The sequence below is a fragment of the Etheostoma spectabile genome, chromosome 7 (assembly GCF_008692095.1).
Source record: "Etheostoma spectabile isolate EspeVRDwgs_2016 chromosome 7, UIUC_Espe_1.0, whole genome shotgun sequence".
NCBI classification, from domain to species: Eukaryota; Metazoa; Chordata; class Actinopteri; order Perciformes; family Percidae; genus Etheostoma; species Etheostoma spectabile.
In genome coordinates, this window is record NC_045739.1 from 2830256 (window position 1) to 2849224 (window position 18969).

At 40.4% G+C, this 18969-nt stretch overlaps 1 protein-coding gene across 2 annotated transcripts; it reads left to right on the top strand.

Moving 5' to 3' along the window:
- The first annotated feature begins 5121 nt into the window (after positions 1–5121).
- LOC116693267 (uncharacterized) lies at positions 5122–11026 on the top strand. 2 transcript variants are annotated; one of them, XM_032522134.1, is made up of 3 exons: positions 5122–5425; positions 7307–9885; positions 10359–11026. In XM_032522134.1, the coding sequence occupies exons 1-2, from the start codon at positions 5341–5343 to the stop codon at positions 8551–8553; spliced, it is 1332 nt and encodes a 443-aa protein (XP_032378025.1). In that variant the 5' UTR covers positions 5122–5340; the 3' UTR covers positions 8554–9885; positions 10359–11026. The 2 variants fall into 2 exon arrangements, with proteins under 2 accessions (XP_032378025.1, XP_032378026.1); XM_032522135.1 differs by having other exon boundaries at positions 7310–9885.
- Positions 11027–18969: the final 7943 nt, after the last annotated feature.

The window sequence follows — 18969 nt, forward strand, 5'->3', positions numbered from 1 at the left end:
GCGATCAGCAGGTCTTTAACGCCAGTATGGCTTCAATGTTCATATATTTAATCAGTGGTTTGGTCACCAGCAACATGTTTTGTTCCAGTAAGTTATGAACCGTAATAATGTTTTTTTTTTTATATAAACAATCAGGAAAATACTCCGGAAGTGACAACTCTGCGACTGTAAAATATACAAATGCATAATATTTGAAATATTGATGTTTTTTCTAGCGTTGCATTTGAGGATTCGAACAAAGATAATAAATCCAGTTTCATGTATGTCTCATGCATCGTTTGCTCGGCTGGCGGCAATCTGAAATGGAATGAAGCCCATTCACGGCAGACAGCAGAAACACTGGAGCCAAACAGGCCGGAAGAACCACAAGTACATTGGCTTTATAACATGTTCTAGGGCGCGTCTATAATAGTGGGAGTTGTAGTTTTTAAATATATTATAATATAATATATTTCTCAGATGGCATTGTAGAATTTTGGATGCACCCTGGGTTTTTTTTGGGATGGGTAACACATTTCTGTCAGATTTGAAAAAATAAATAAAATAAAATAAAAAGGAATCGTTAAATAGGTCGTGTGTACTACCTTCTATATCAGCTGGTCCTATGTTAAGGTGACCAGATTTCTCAGACAAAATCCGGGGACATTTTCAGCTCAGAAGAGTAAATACCTCCAAAAAAGGTCATGTTTTTATCTTTGTAAAACTTAAAACGGGGACAGAGCCCCAGGGGCATCACAAGACCTAGAGCTGCACTGGGGCACAAGGGGGGTCCATGGGCCTGTCTATTTTAACGGTGCTCTAAGTGATGTTGGGTGACATTACTTCTTGTTGACGTTCAAAGTATTTTCAAACAAAACGAGAATAGCTCGCTCCTCCCTCCTCCTCAGCCCCTCCCTCTGTTTGCTCAATCTGGTGCAATTTGGGGAAAAAATTCAGAGGTTGGACTTGATTATTCTTATCTATGGATGGAAGTAGTTGTGCTGTAGCCTGAACTAGTTTGCACTTCAAAATTGTAACCATGCACACACAGGTGGAATTGTTTTTTCTTTATGTTTTTGCATTAATGTCACTAGGAAGAATACCTGTAGATTCAAATCAATCATTGCAAATAATTAGGCAGATGTTTATGTAACAGGGGAAAAATAAAAGCTGTGTCAGAATTCAAATACCTAGGAATCTTAATAGACTCTAAACTAACTTCTAAATCACAGATAAAAAAGGTCTGCAATCGAGTCAAATTTCATATCATAAATTTCCGGTGATCGCTCACACCTGCCTCCCGTCTACAATCAACAAGCCTACTTGCCACACCTGCCAGCCTGCTCCTGCTCCCGCCATCCACACCTGTCTACCATCATCATTAACGTCCATACATCTACCCCGGCACTGTGCTCACTCTTCACCTGATCGTTGTCTCTACTACATGGGTGAACTCCTCATGAATGAGAACACTTTGTATTCACAGCTATCCTGCTTTTCATATGATCTCTGTGCACTTACTTCTGTGCACTTACTCTCTTGTGTTTCCCTCCGCAGTTCCACTCCGATCAGCTGGCTTCAGGCTCCCCTCCTGGGTCCTCTCCACCCATCCCACCTTCCGCAACGTGTCAGTCCCCGACCCCACTGCCTCCTCCAGCTCCCCGGACTCGCCCTCCTGCCATCCCCAGTGTAGCCGTCCTCCTCCTCAGTTTTTGCTCCCGGCCCCCTCTGGACTCAGCCCCAGCATTATCCCTCAGACCACACCAGTCCCCGGGCCCCCCATCCCCGAGTCTTGTACCTCCGCCTTCCCACTCCCCGCTCCCTCTCTCACTTAATACTCTCTCCGTGAGTTGTGCGTTTGGGTTTGTCCTTCCCTTCCCCTTAACAGTACGATCAGGTCATCATGGACCTAGCCGACTCACCCCCAACCCACGGTCCTCCACCTTCCCCTCCAGATTTATCTTTCGCTGTAGCCTCCCAGGGAGCGATGCTCGGTTAGCATGCCTTGCACCTTGCTGCTATGGCCGAGGCGCTCCGCTCCCTGACCGAGGAGGTCCAGCGGTTAGGCAGGCAGATTACCACCCCCGGTCCCTCCGCTCCCGTAGTTGACCCAGCTCCTGTTAACCCGTCTTCACCGCCCGTCCCTCCTGCTCACTCCGCCCCGGTCGATTTGGCTCCGTCACCCCCTTTCGAAACACCAGTCTCCCCGTCCGATAAGTTTTCCTGTTGGGAACGTGCGAGGGGTTTTTAGTGCAGTGCTCCCTGGTGTTCAGCAGACAGCCAGTGACACAATGCCTTTCACTCCGACGAAGCCAGGGTGTGTTTTGGGGCTGCTTCGTGACCGTGCGCTCTCCTGGTTGAGACAGGCGAGGCCTGATCTTCTCTCCTCATACTCCTCGAGGAGGAGATGAGGGTGTTTGACCAGCCCGTACAAATGTAAATGTGCTGTATTTATATAGCGCTTTTCTAGTCTTAACAACTACTCAAAGCGCTTTTACATCGTACAGGATACATTCACCATTCACACACATTCATACACTGTGGCCGAGGCTGCCGTACAAGGTGCCACTGCTCATCAGATAAACACTCAAACACATTCATACTCCGATGCAGCTCGGGGTTCAGTGTCTTGCCCAAGGACACTTCGACGTGGGACTCCGATGCAATTCGGGGTTCAGTGTCTTGCCCAAGGACACTTCGATGTGGGACTGCAGGGATCGAACCACCAACCTTCCGATTGGCAGGCAACCGCTCTACCACTGAGCCCCTACAAGGTCTGGAGAAGAGCTCTCGCCTTATGTCTCTCCGGCAGGGAGACCGCAGCGTTGCGGAGTACTCAGTTGACTTCCGTATCCTGGCCGCAGGGTCGGGGTGGAACAACCGGGCTCTCCGTAGCTTGTTCCTGGCTGGCCTCAATGACTGGCTTAAAGACCACTTGGCCACCAGGAACGAGCCGGAGGACCTGGATTGCCTGATCGGTGTAGTAACCGACCTGGATAATCGTATCCAGGAAAGGGAACGAGAACGCCACCTTCGCGGCTCAACCTCTGCCCGGCGTAGTCCGCCACCGTCTAGGGTCTCTGCTCCCTCGCCTTCTCAGCCGCGCCCCAATGCTCCTCCAGCACGGCCGGTTTCTCCACCTCCGTCAGAACCCATGCAATTAGGCAAAGCTCACCTGTCCCCAGAAGAACGCGAGCGCCGCCGCCGATCTGGTTTGTGTCTGTATTGTGGTCTATCTGGCCACTTCCTATCCACCTGTCCCGTGCGGCCAAAAGATCGGGCTCGCCAGTAGCTGTGGGAGCGCTGGCGAGCCGTACCCCTCCCACTCGTCGCTTGTTACTAGACGTTTCACTGTCCTGGCGCAACGTGTCCGTTCCTCTGGGGGCGCTCGTCGATTCCGGCGCCGACCTAGACCTAGAACTAGCCCGTCAACTCTCCATTCTCCACGTTCCTCTTGATACACCCCTCGGCGCCACTAGCCTTAATGGTCACCACGAGCGTCTCTCTCTCCACCTCATCTCCTCCCCTACTACCCCTATAAATGTGCTGTATTTATTATTATTATTATTCACACACACAGGTCCTGAGTCAAGGCTGGATCTAGTCTTTGGGATGCAGAGAGCCACAAGTAGGCCTACTTGATACAAGAATATAAACCACACATGCAACACCTTAAAAAATATTAGTATTTATAATAAATCTCGACTTTAGTAAAGAAAAACATAATGACAGAGCTTGTATAAAAACAACTAGTGTCTTCACTGAATAAATGCAGTCTTTTTTCATTGAGAAGAGGAATTCAATTCAATTTCAATTCAATTTTATTTATTGTATCAATTCATAACAAGAGTTATCTCAAGACACTATACAGATAGACCACACTCCAGAATTTACAAGGACCCAACAGTTCTAGTAGTCTCCTCTAGAGCAAGCAACAGTGCGACAGTGGCGAGGAAAAACTTCCTTTTAGGCAGAAACCTCAGTCAGACCCAGGCTCTTGGTAGGCGGTGTCTGACAGGTCGGTTGGGGTTAGAATGAAGAGTGGCAATAACAAAAATAGAAAAAATTAGTAGTTTGTAGTAGTTCTTTGTAGTAGTTCATGGCATAGCAGGACGCTGTGCGGCATTACAAGGCACAGCAGGACGTAGCAGGGAACTGCAGTGTAGCAGTTGAACACAGAACGTGTAGCGGGACCAAGGCGACAGCTGCTACCCTGATTTTGGAGCCTCTGTGATCCGAGGGAACATGCTGGGGAAAAAAGAACATAAGGACTCCGGGGAATGACTCCCCAGAGCTAGGTTAGTAACAAGCATTTCTGGGACATGGATGCACATAAATGAAAAGATGGAAAGATAGAGGAGAGAGGAGCTCAGTGTATCAAAATAAGTCCCCAGCTGTCTAAAACTATTACAGCAAAACCAAGAGAGACGAGGTAAAGAGAGCTCCAGCCCGGTCAGGCTAGAACTCTCCCCAACCGGATCGGGCTGTATGCCAAGTCTCCCTTTAGTTTTATTATATTCTTGAAAAATTCAGATATTCAGATATTCACACTTTGTAATCAATAACAGGTTGTTGTCTTCATCCTAAGCGTTGGCATTCACAATTGAAGTAATCTGCTTTATTTTAGGGATTTAGTGAAGGCGGGTCATTTTCTACCCGGTTGAGCCAGCCAGCTTGAGGGGCATTTAAAATAAAAAAAAATTGTGGCATTTCCGACCTTTTGTTTCATAGGAAAGCTTAGATATATATATATATATATATATATATATATATATATATATATATATATATATATATATATATATATATGATGTATTTGTCATCAAAATGCAAATAAGGTTCATTCATACTTAAAGAAACTTTAGTCTCTCTGCCTGTTTATTAATCTTTAACTAGGCTATTTGTAGAAGCCTATTTTAATTTGATGGAATAGTGATATATGTTTTAATTATTATTGAAACAGGTTGTAAAAAGTTTACAATGCCTAAGTAATAACTTAGAATATCAGAAAAAACAAGTGATGGTCAAACATTTCACTGAAAAATAAAAATGAGTAGGCTAGCCTGTAAAATACATTAGCGGCCATTGGCCAATCAAACGCAGGCGTGTACGTCAATTAATGTCATGGAAACAGAACGACGATCCGAGGAGCCTATATAAGGGCTGCAGACCATTCTAATTTCTCACTTTGCATTTTGACTTGGGCTTCATGCAAATCGAACCTGTGGAAAACAAACTCTTTGAGTTTTAAACCGCTGGAGATAACATACTGCAAACTGATCATTTGGAAAACAAAAGAACAACAAAGAACAACACAACTTCTGAATCACTAACTATTGTGGTGAAAGGAAGAGCTTGGAAATGGCCTTTCGTCTGCCTGGTGGTATACCCGAGGAGCACCTCCCGGATTTTCCGAGGGGACGCATCCATGGGTTGCACATGCAAGGTAAGACAATTTTTAGATTTATTTTTATTATAAGTCTAACCTACTTATTCTCTGATTCATTGATGTATTCAATAAAAATAGCCAATCTTTATCAGTAGCTGGCAGTTGTGGAAATTGGTGTCACGTTTAGAATTTAAAGGTGGAAAACCATTAACGTTAGGCCTGATGGAAAAACAGATGTTAAAACAGACTTTTACTTGACAATTTATCCTGTAAAACAATTACTTGTTAGACAGCATGTGTTAAATATCGCGGGACATGTGTGGAATGTATCAACAATTGGTGTACGGATGTGAAAACACTGTTATTTCAGTTTGAGGGCAACACATCTTAGAAAATATAGCTACGTTGAATTTGATGAAAAAAGATGGCGACTGGGCCAAAATTCATAAAATGCCAAAAAAAGTATTTGAGTTGAGCCCCATGGAGACGATGGAACTATTAGGATCGAACGTCGGGAGGCGAGGACGCGCAGGTGGAATCAAACCAGGACACGTTCATGTGTGTGGTTGGAACGCGGAGGTTCTTTGTTTAGTTGGTTAAATCTTAAAAAGTTTTAAAGTTTATCAAATGATATTAACTTCTTTTATTATAATATCTATCCACGTTTTTTTCGACCTCTGGGTCTGGCAGTTGAATTGCGCTCTCCGTGCGTAAAAGCCCTAACGACAACAAATACAAAGCGATGTTCTTGAAGCCTACACCTTTTGATTATAACAATTATTATTATTATTACCATTTTTATTATTGTTGTTGCTGTTATTATTCAGCAACTCTGATAAATACACCAGACACTTTAACTATTGTTTGGGATTTTTAATTGATAAACTATGACTCTTCAGCCACATATCTGAATAAAATGTAATCAGTTTTTCAGTGTGAGCAAGAATAGTAAATAATGCTTATTTTTATATGAATGCAGCATGAATTAATTCTCATGTCGTCACCTGTTAAAAATAACTGAGGAAAAACTGCACAATATTTGGCATTACTGTTAAAAAGGGTATGGCCTTTTGTCTGTTGGTGACTTTATGACACATGTATGTACAGTATGTATGTATGTATGTATGTATGTATGTATGTATGGAGCTAGATTTGTTTCTTTATTACAAGCGAGAAAATAAATGAAGAGAAAGGTTTTGAGAGTAAAAATGATCACACTGAGAGCAAAAAAGCATTTTATGAGAGAGAAAAAAATATTTGAGAGAAAAGTTTTCATACCACTAGCAAAAGCTTAAATATACATTTGAAATTTTTTAAATTTATTTCTGAGAAAAAACATTTCTCTCAAAATAATTTTTTAAACTCTCAAATATGATATTATATATCAGTGTAAAAAAAAATTCAAGACGGTGATCACCAGATTGGCCAATAGGAACGTGGCCCTGCCCATGACAATATTTTCACATTGAGAAAAAAATCCTGAGACAAGAAAAAAAATTGCACTGAGAGCGAGAAAAAAAATGTCACACTGATAGGAAAAAAATATATATTTGAGAGTTTAAAAAAAGTATTTTAAGAGAAATTTCTTTTTCTCAGAAATAATTTTAAACATTTCAAATTTATATTTAAACTTTTTTTAGTCTCAAATATTTGCCATTGATATGAAAACCTTTTCTCTCAAATATTGTTTTTCTCTCATAAAATGCTTTTTTGCTATCAGTGTGACAACCTTTTCTCTCAAACATTTTTTTTACATTTTTACTTTTTTGCATGTAATAAAGAAATGAATCTAGCTCCATATGTATGCTGTTCTTATTTTAACTCTAATTGTTGCTAATTTAATCCAAATAATTAATGTTATGAGAACTCCTTACTATTTGAAGTCACATTAAACATTTTAGTTAAACAAGACGTTTTACGTTTGATCTTTGTTTCCCTCAGGCCATGTAGACAACTTCCCACGTCCTGCAGAACCTGGCCTCCCTGAAGAGGAAGGTGAGTATAACAATGGTCACCGTTTTCCCCCTCTCAGAGAAGATGAACAGCAATTTGAGGAGTGGGAGGATGAAGACTCAGAGGATGAAGACGACTGGCCTAACCGGTCTGTAGATCCTGGGTATGGCTCCATGTCTGAAGAGGACGAGAATGCAGAGGAAGAGGAGCAAGTGGATGTTGAAAATTGTAGTGATAATTATGGTGATGGTTATAGTGATGGTGACATTGATAGAGATGGTGACGTTGATAGTGATGGTGGTAGTAGTAGTGGTAGTGGTAGTGGTGGTTATAGTGATGGTTTTAGTGATGGTTTTAGAGATGGTTATGTTGATGGTTATTGTGATGATTTTAGTGCTGGTAATCCTTGTAGTGCTGGTTATAGTGCTGGTTATATTGCTGGTTATAGTGATGGTTATAGTGATGGTTATAGTGATGGTTGTCGTGATGGTTGTAGTGATGGTGACGTTGATAGAGATGGTGGTAGTAGTAGTGGTAGTGGTAGTGGTGGTTATAGTGATGGTCATAGTGATGGTTTTAGAGATGGTTATGTTGATGGTTATTGTGATGATTTTAGTGCTGGTAATGCTTGTAGTGCTGGTTATAGTGCTGGTTATAGTGCTGGTTATAGTGATGGTTATAGTGATGGTTATAGTGATGGTTGTCGTGATAGTTCTAGTTTTCATGATGATGTCAACATCCTACCTTACTCCCCTCTCATCGAGCACTTCCCACCTCCAAGTTTTTGGCAGCAATTTAAACCACCGCGTCCTTCCTTTCCCACTGGTGAGCCATTCTGCCACCTTCCATTTGGTGGTCCACTGCAAGGGCTTCCTGCGCTGCAAGTGAGAGAACCTGAATATGGTTGTCCCTCAGCCTCTCAAAGGTCACACCTTTGCCTCTGGGAGTCTGCACACTCCTCTTCAGGCCTCGGCCCCTCCACAAAGAGAAGCAGGGAAGAGAGTGACACCTTGCAGGTAAGTATGAAGAGGCTGAAGGGGAATTGTGAGGACAGCCTCAATGAGTTACCACCCTCCTCTTCAGGCCACGGCCCCTCCACATATAGAAGAAGGGAAGACAGCTCCAGCGAGTCTGCACACTCCTCTTCAGGCCTCGGCCCCTCCACATTCAGGAGATACTGGATGTTTCCTCTTGATAACATGCGAGGAACTGAAGATAGCGACTCTGATTAGGACAGAGTTTGGGACTGTTTGCTGCAGGATTGGAAAACCTTTGCGTCTACCGGGGTAGATAACTCCTTTGGTAGAGTATTGCACCAGGGCCTATTTGTACATATCTGGAAGCAGGATTGTCTCTTTGTAATCTTGAAGGCTGGCAAAGATTTACGTATTCTTCCCATGTTTTTTGGCGGGGTTGGCTATGACTCAGGTAGCATCTAGCATTAGGGTTATTTTCTCTTTTGATTAATAGTTAGCTTAAATGGTAATGTACAGTATGTGCTACCTATATTAATTGCATTTATGTAGCACTTTCATTCACACACTAGATCAAGATTAACTTTATTGTCCCGCCATGTTGGAAATTTGTCTTGGGCAATTAACCCATGAGGCAGTCATGTTAAAAATAAAAACAGACATGTATAACAAACAATAGATCATTTACAATACCATACAACAAACCATAATATGGCCCTGATGGTGTATAAACACAACATGGTGTCAAGCAGTGCTTTAGTTAAACATTACTCCAACAATAAAATAATAACAAAACAAATAAGTATCAGTGTAGAGATCACAAGCACAACGATAACAAATCCGCAAATCCCCATCGCCAGAAAGCTACCACGCAAGGCACTCGCCTTACCATTGGGAGCAATGTGGGGTTCAGTGTTTTGCCCAAGGTATCACTTTTTAAACTAAGCTACAGATGCCTATACCAGAGGTAAGTCAACAATTATTTGAATATGTTCAACAGAAATGCAAGGAAAATAGGGGACTTTGCTTAAATAAATGCAGCCTCTGTTAATGCTTTTTAAACCGCAGTTGAAGCTGTGTAAACTGGCTTTTGGCTCATGTTTTTAATGTTGTTTGTAAATCTTTTTATTTCCATTGGTATTTAATTTCTTTTCTTCTTGTTAATTTGTCTGTTATTGGATCAAATGTTTTAACAATATTTCTCATGTGAAGCACTTCGAGACTTTCTTTAAAACGGGCTATATCAAATAAACCTGTTATTATTTGATTGCATTTATGTAACGCTAATGGCAGCAAGCTACCGTGCAAGGCACGAGCCTGACTATTGGGAGCAATGTAGGGTTAAGCATTGTTGTTCTTTGGCTTTGTAACATAGCTGTGGATGCCTATACCAGAGGTAAGTTAACAATCATTTACAGTAATCTCACTTATTGAATAGTTAAGGCATAATAAATCTTACTCATTGTTATACTGTCATATATTTTTCTAGGTGTTTACTCTGGACCAGGTGAGAAGGACGGACGACCACAGGACTGGGATGACTACAAGTCCAGCAAAAGAGCAGTGGTTGCCTTTCTTTCACTTGGCCAAGTAAGTAATCCCCTCACTAAAGCCGCCTACACATGATCCATAGCAAAACCGTGAGGTAGGGCACAGAGAGGCAAAGCGCAGCACAGGAACGTTCTGGAATTGGTTGTGCCTTGAAAGGTCAAAGTTTAAATAATTTGAATTTTGAATGTACAACGGCAATTCCGAGCAGTGTGTGACGTCAAGGATAGCGTTGTGCCTAGCTGGCACCACTCTCTCCATAGGAAAACAATGGAACGGCCAACGTAGAGCAGTTTTGCCGTGGCGTACTACAGAAGTACCAGCAGGGACATAAAGCAGTGATAAGTTAACTCTACACATGTGGATTATATTTATTACAGAAACCTTCTTGAATATTATTCCATTGTTTATCATTCTGTCATTGGAGGCAAAACTCAACAAAACAGCTACCAACAGTGCAATATTGTATAGCTGTTATAGTTCAACATAACTCACTGTTTTGTCTGTTTTAGCAGGGCAGGATTCCTCTGGGATTTTGGCACTCGTCAGGCAGCTGAGAATGGATGTCAACCAACCTATCATCTCAGGCAGACCCAGCACCACAGCAGACCACTGGACCACGGACGTCAACCAACCTATCATCTCAGGCAGACCCAGCACCACAGCAGACCACTGGACCACGGACGTCAACCAACCTATCATCTCAGGCAGACCCAGCACCACAGCAGACCACTGGACCACGGACGTCAACCAACCTATCATCTCAGGCAGACCCAGCACCACAGCAGACCACTGGACCACGGATGTCAACCAACCTATCATCTCAGGCAGACCCAGCACCACAGCAGACCACTGGACCACGGACGTCAACCAACCTATCATCTCAGGCAGACCCAGCTCCACAGCAGACCACTGGACCACTCTCAGCACCCTACTTGCTTCCAGGCACCAATTACGAGCTGAAGACCCATTGAAGACTACTACGAGCTCCTGCCTGACCAGCACAGAGGAAGTTGTCACCATCTGCTTCTTCTTCTTCTGTGCTGGTGGATTTGGGAAGCACCTCACACACACAGGAAGCAGTCACCACAGACATAGAGACTGAATTCAAATATTATAAAGTGTTAAGTTTGTGAATTTAAACACAGTATGTTAGTATATACTGTTTATCTACTTACTAATGCAATACATGTAAGAAAACTTTCTGAATGTTTCTTTTTACATATGTAAACAATATTTTAATTCTTATGTAATTCAGAAATAAATATTGTGCAAAATGTGATTTAGTGTGTTCTGATTTTCATTTGACTTAACACATTACTGTGTTGTTTTTAACTATCTCATTATTATTGTTGTTTTAAATAATTTGGTATGAATGCAATACATATTATGTACAATGCTCATAATACTACATGTGGATATAAATTAAGTAGGTGAAGCTACATTCTAAACTAAACTAAAGCATCTCTAACAAACTTACAATTTACATTTTGGAAACTACAATCATAAAATCTATATTCAATATCAGACATCTAGAATCTGAAGTGCCTTGACTCGCATGCAAGACACGAGAAAGATGGTGCTTCACTAATCCATCAATAAGAAATCAGCTACACAGTGCTTTAAGGTGAAAACAAGAGTGAGTGTTTCCATTCGTGAATAGTATCGAAAACGTTTACAGAGAGAAAAGCTCTTAAAGGAACAGTCAAAGCTTGGGGCCTCTACAGATGCCTCTGGAGAGCTGGCTTATTGCTGTCCAAGAGTAAGATATGAAAGGCATTTTAAGAGCTATGATATGAACAAAGAAGAGGAAAATCAAGTCTGAATATACTCCCACAGGAAAGCAGTGTAAATGCTTAGCTGGTTGGTATTAATGCTATTTATCAACCTCAGCACAAAACAGTCCAACCATGGTCAACACTTAAAAACTAATCATGGCATCTTATAATTAGTATCTCACATGTCCATGCTACTTGGTTTTGACCAGGATGGTCGTGTCCTCAAATGTCTATGAAGGCTAGTTCTCAAAGGGGACGAACCCCCTTCAGGTATATACGAGCCGTCCCTACGCAATCAGCCCTGTTGACTGAGAGCTGCGGGCTACTCATCACCTCCTGTCACACGCTAAACAACCTGTGGGGGGGAAATGTGGTTCTTGACATAAGACAGTTGGCTAGTCTCCACAATAGCCCTTAATATAAGAAAAGTGTTCAATATTAAATAATTGCATATCATAATTTCAATTGCATACATTTTAAGTAAATAATAAATAAATACATAAAGAAATAAAGTGAATTTTTTAAATGATGCAATGAACAAGATTTAAATCAAAAATTAACCAAATACTATGAAATGTTGCTTTACAGTTGTATTCAAATTTCGTTACAGTCCCCACTTTGTCAAAAAAAATTCAATAAAAGTATATAAAAATAATGCAGAAAGGAAATTGTAGAAAGTGTATCTATATTTCATTTTAACATTCAGTAAATTTATGATGCATTTCTATATGTTACCATTCATCATTTCTATTTAATTGTGTTCCAAATGCATCATGTATGAAGGGAAGCAAATACTGTACATTTCAGCATGTAGTCAGTCCTTAACGTGAATAAAATGGTTTGCTTTTTGTTGTGTACAAATGACAAATATCCAGCAGGTGGAGGTGTTTACTAATGTTCTCCATCACTTGGTGTGTGGTGGTTTTTGGCCCCAATGTCCTTCCAGGCAGCGCGGCTGCCATATGCAGTGGCCCAATAAGTTCTCAGGTTCCTTATATGTTAAGTACCCATAGGAATACTTCATTACTAGTAATAAAGGTTCTGTTTTGATCTCAAAGTACAATTATATACTTTAAGTATTGATTGAAATTAAACCTAAATAATGAAAACTAAAAAATATAATAGGGCCCCTTATGTTCAGTAATTTTATTATGGTCAGTAATATAAATTGGAGTAATGTTGCTGGGCATTGATGTGCAAGCAAAATTTTTAGAGAGAAAATTTTTAATAACTCATACTTCCGTGGGGTTTTAAATTTAACGGTGTGTCAACTCAATTTAGTTTTGGGAAATATGAGCCCAGTTTTTTCAAGTGGGCCAGCCCCAGTAAATCTTTGCTTTATAAGGGATTAATAAAAACCCAAAGGTCCTTTTCTTAGTGTAAAGGGATAAGGATAAAAACTATAATTTTATTACAAAAACAGATTTGAACAGAGATATCTTAAAAAGAAGTGCAATTGTTTTGAAATTTTTAAATTTTAAATTCTGAGCAAAAAGGGGGGTGTAACCACCAAGAACCCCGGGCCCCGCTTTTCCCTCTGGGAAGAAATCTCAACTGGTCAAAATTTTTTTGGAAAACCAGATACACTGTGTCCGCTTTTTTTTTTTTGACAAGTACGTGTTCCCCGATGGCTTCGCGTGCTGTCCTTATTAGCTCTGTGTGTGTGTGTGTGTTTTGTGGTGTGTGTGTGTGTTGTGTGTGTGTGTGTGTGTGTGTGTTTGGGTGTTCTATAAGAGAAGAACACCATGTAACTGATGCTCCCACCAGGCCATGCTAGACTGTGCAACTTGAATGTGGTTCAGTAGCCACATGACAGTAAATCTGCTGGACCAATGGTGCCAGCATTATGTATGCTGCTTCTCTTTGATAGGGGGGTGTTGGACCAGTGGGAATAATACCATCATGGGAGTACATTAATGTAATTTAGAACCAGCTATGAACACAACTAATTGACTTGCTTTACAAGTGTTAGAAAGGTTAAATGTGACATTGACATTGTGACACAAGTTTTTTACTGGTCAATTCTCAAACTGGTTTTTAAAAAGTATGCATGGATGCATCATAAAAATCATAAATGACTTTGTTTTCCCGCAAATCTGTGCACAAGGTTTATTGAATGGTATCAGAGTCGGCATTGTGTGCATAGCAGTGCAGCATAAACGGGGACCACTTCTTTTGCCAAAACCTATGGACAGATATATGAGTAATTTATATAGCATACCCCCTTTGTTCATGACACAAGCTAAAGTAACCACGAAACTCACATGCCTAGCATAGGCTATCAGATACATCCCATCTAGAAACTAACACATAGAGCACAGGTGCTTTTGCGCCACGATGGATTCTTTCAGGTTTAACTGTAACGCTCCCCGACCGTAAATCTCACTTATACTCTCATGGACACCATCCATAAATCATACTTAGATGTCTCTTTTACAGGTCTGCTTCAGCAGTTACATATCCACACAGTTATGTAATTATTTTGTTTACAGTATTTCAATCTTTGTGAAACAAATTTTTGTATAAAACATTTTTCAAATGTGTATTGGGGAACTATTTAGGAGGTGTGACAACCTATATCTACTATGTAAACATTCACCAAGTATTCCATTTGAAAGAGAGATAACATATGTTCCTTAAAAAATCTTTCGAAAGCTGATTTACTTTTGTAATACCCCAAAGTGGGGTAAAAAATGATCTGTAGTCAATCATTAAATTCAGGATCTTTCTTCCTGATCAGCACTTTGTCAGGTATATGAAGAAGTGGGCCATCTCAACTGGGATTTGCATTCACACTTACACACATAATCTCACAAAAGAAAGACAGTTTTCCCCTACATTTAAGTGAATTTATATTTTTTAACCTCAGAAAAATATACCATAATGATAGCTTTTTTTAAAAACATTTTGATTACAATTACAAAAGGCTATGTGAATTGATTTAGTAATCAAATTATCCTACAATATACAGTAGGTAGTAAACGGTGCTTGCGGGTAACATTACTGCAGCTGTGGATAAATCTCGCTATGAAAAAGTATACTTTAATAGCTAAGTATTTTATAACTTGCAGTCTATGAACAGGCCCTGTTTAAACCTGCATAACTGGTTAGCAAAAAGTAGCTTATTCATCACCAGCATTTAAAGGGCAACATTATCATTATTTGGAGATTTTTTGGTCTGTGCCTGCTGTGGCTGGAAACTGCGCTATGAGAGCTGTGAGATTGAACCAAAACAGCAAGTCGTGGCCAGACAGCTAAACCGGGAGGAAGTCACCTTTAAAACTCGTAAAGCAGGGGAGCAGTGGCAGATTAGGCCATAATCCCTGTGGGTTTCTCCCGCTTGAGCGGCATCTTTTCACATTGTCACAATGTTTTTACAATCTCATTTGATACACAATTTTATAAACATATTGAACACAAAAAGCATTCATTCAATATAATTAAATCATCGATAGTAATGATAATATGTAAGGTTTACTCTGGCTTGCTACAATATAATGAAAAATGTAAAATGTTAGAGGAGTAAGGACATGCTGGCTGAGGCACAGAGCGGAGGGCCAATGGTGGATGACATACCAGGCTGGGGCGGGAGGGAGTGGTGTGGGCAGCCTGACGTTGAACAACACACAACACACCACCCCACACACAAAACAACACCACCACACCACACACCACACACACCACACGTCCTGAGTCAAGGCTGGATCTAGTCTTTGGGATGCGAGATCCACAAGTAGGCCTATACTTGATACAAAATATCCTTAACCAATATGCAGCACCTTAAAAAATAATATAATTCATAATAAATCTCAACTTTAGGAAAGAAAAACAATGACAGAGCTTGTATAAAAACAACTAGTGTCTTTACTAACTAAATGTAGTCTTTTTTAGTTTAGAAGAGTACAAATTTAGAACTCCCACATTTTTTGATCAATAACAAGTTGTTTCTTTATCCTAAGATTTGGCCCTTCACAATTACAGTAACTGCTTTATTTTTGGGGTAAGTGAAGGGGTCATTTTCGACCCGGTGGAAAAGGGTTGTATATACAAAAAGGACGACAACACCATGGTTAACAAGCAATTTAACGGCCTGCAACAACTTACACCTGTTTCAGTCAAGCCGTTTCTTTTAATTGTGTGCGAGTTAATCTGTGAAGTATAATGTAGGTTCCTGAGGCTCTGGAGTATTATCTAAAAGGCAGCACTAAGGGAAACACTACCCCGTGCATTTATTTTGCTGCATTGGTATTTAAATGAACTACTACTTCTTCATTGGAGTTTCATCTTACAAGTAAAGGAACATCGGTGGGTTGTGCTTTTTAGCCGTAAAATACTAAATTGATATGTTTTTGTTTAGGGTTACGTTGGGGAACTCTAAGGGTTAACACAAACACATTGAAAAAAAAGGGTCCAAGATAAAAAAAAGACTTAAGTATTACCCTTAATAAAGGCTACTAACTATCTATCTACACTATACTTTTAACAAAAAAATTTCTTTCTCATAGTTTGTTTACACTAGCCAATTGCAAAAATATAAATTCAATTCAATTTTATTTATAGTATCAATCATAAGAGTTATCTCAGCACACTATACAGAAGAGTAGGTCTCGACTCTATACTATAACTAACTCTTACTATATGTACAACTCTATAATTTAAAAAGGGCCCAACAATTCCCGTAATTACGCCAAGATAAGCATTAGGGCGATAGTGAAAACTCCATTTAGGGCAGTGCTTTTCAAATAGTGGGGCGCGCCCCGCGATACCCGGGGGGGCGCGTGTGACCCTGGGGAACAGGTTTTATTTTTGGGCGTATAGTAAAAGTGTAATTGGCATCCACTACAGTAGGCGGCAGTGGCGCTCTCATTGTTACTTCTGTCACGTTCGCGACAGTGCAACATTTAACGTCTTACAAGACAAGGTTTGCCTTGGTTAGCAGGGGTTTATCAGCAGAAAGCTCCGACTGCGTTCTGTTTAGCCTCCGTTATTCAACATAACAACCCCAACATGAAAAGTTTTTAACAGGGAGGAAAAAAAAAGCGAATTACGAAGCGCAATTAGCGCTTTGGGTACACTGTGACTGCAGTGGGAGAAGAGGAAAGGGCCGGTGTGTTTGCTGTTGTCTAAAAATGCTCGCAGCGGACAGCATGAAGCCAAATAAATTAGCGCGTCACTTAAATAGGGGGGAAAGCTATAAGCATTCTGCTTTGGTTTTGCAAAAATCTTACCCTTTTTGAGATTGGCTTCTCTGCTGTTGCTGCACTGAAGACCAAGTACAGGTCCCAGCTAAACATTGAGCAGGAGCTGAGAGTTGCACTATCATACTTTGAACCTCGCTTCGAAAAGCTGTGCACTGCAAAACGTGCTCATTGTGGCCATTAACCTGACTTCCTCCTCATTTTGATCAAAAAAAGAAGAAAAAATGAGCACAAATTGTTTAATTCATTTTTGTTTTGTAGGTTCAAGTGTTTTATATATTGTGCTCCTGAGTTAATGTGCTGAACTGAATCAAATTAGTTATTCTTTTTTTAGTGTTTGTAGTTTATTAGTTATTATAATTATTATATTATTGATTTGATTTAATTTTACAATGGTGCAATTAGTTGGTCAAACATGTTTACAGTTTAAACAAGGATTTATTCATTTTTTATTTCAGGCATTGATGCACTTAAAATCTTTTCTGTTGCAGACTTAAAACACGATTTAGTTATTCTTTGTAAGTTTGACCATAAGTCTTTCTTTTTTTCCTTTCTTTAATGTTAATAAGGATAAAATGTTATGATGAGATGGATAGTCACGGTGGGGAGCGCAAATAGTTTCCGTCTTGCTAGGGGGGGTGTAACAGAAAATAATTGAGAAGCACTGATTTAGGGAGAAACAGACCAAGGTTTTTAGGCGGTGTTTGATGGTTCTGGTTGGGGGTGTGATAAATAGTGGGAATAGTAGTCACAATAAAGATAATGGCAATGACTAGAAATAGTAAAACAAAAGCTTGTACAGAAAAAAAACATACAACAGCTAAATAACCAGGAACCACAGTACAATATGTGCAAGAAAGAAGAAAGAAATGCTACAATCAATTGTGCCTCCCTTGCAATGCAACTGAAAAATCTTTTGGCATAAAGCAACCACCCTACAACAATCTGCTGGGATTGGAAAGTTTAATTGATGGTGTTGAAGCTGGAATGTCCCCAAAAAGGCAGCAGTGGAGCAAAAGGTGGTAATGTTATCTTGAAGAAATTTTTGATAATTTAATAGTAAATTTATTGAGTTTAACTTAATATTATATATTTTTTAAAAGCTAAACAAAAAAGAAGAAATGAGAAAGAAAAGAAATGAGAGGATCCTTTGCATGTTGAATGTTGGCAGGCGACCCCCTCCCCAGGCTTACAGAAATGGTTTAACCCTACTGCTCAGCAGCCAATGGGAGCTTAGGACGCTCACCCATTCAAAATGGAGTAGGGACCAAATGGCTCAAATTTACATGAAATTAACACGTAAACAACACGTTGTCTACGCGTTGTCTACGTGCTGATAACACATAATTTACGCGTAATTTACGTGTTGTTTACGTGTATTTTACGTGTATTTTACGTGTTGTTAACATATGAAAAATCGACGCGTTGTTTACGTGTATTTTGCGCGTTGTTTGCACATTGTCTGCGCGTTGTTCACGTGTTGTTCACGTGTTGATTACGTGTGAGAAATCACGTGTATTTGAACGGTTTGGCTTTCCATACTTGGCGTGCCGGCCAGAGCTTTTTTGCAGCTCAAGTTGGTGACGCAGTGTATGTATGTATATATGTCTATGTATATATACCATTCTTTGACAGTTATTCCAGAGGAAAAAGTGAGAGAGATGAGGATGAACAGAGGGAACAAGTAAGAAATAAAGAGAGTCTCTGTCACAACATGAAGGCTTTGCTGGGCTTTCCTCAATGGAACAAGCCAAATATAAAACACATGACCCATTTTTTGTTTTAAAGATTATTTCTTTGGACATTTTAGGCCTTTATTTGTATAGGACAGCTTAGAGATGAAAGGGGAGAGACAAGGGGATTGACATGCAGCAAAGGGCCGCAGGTCAAAGTCAAACCTGCGGCCACTGCGTCACTCTATCTATGGGCGCCTGCTCTACCAAGTGAGCTAACCAGGCGCCCCACCTGACCTATTTACTACTGCCATTGTCTCTGATGGCTGTCCCCACCAACCATCACATATGTCTACTCTGAAAGTCTTTTTGTCCTCCAATAAGTTGAACCCTCACGTTCATCAACTTGTATGTGCATGTGTATATGAAATAGAAAACAGCATGACTTGAAAAGCTCTTGGTGTCATGCTTGAAATT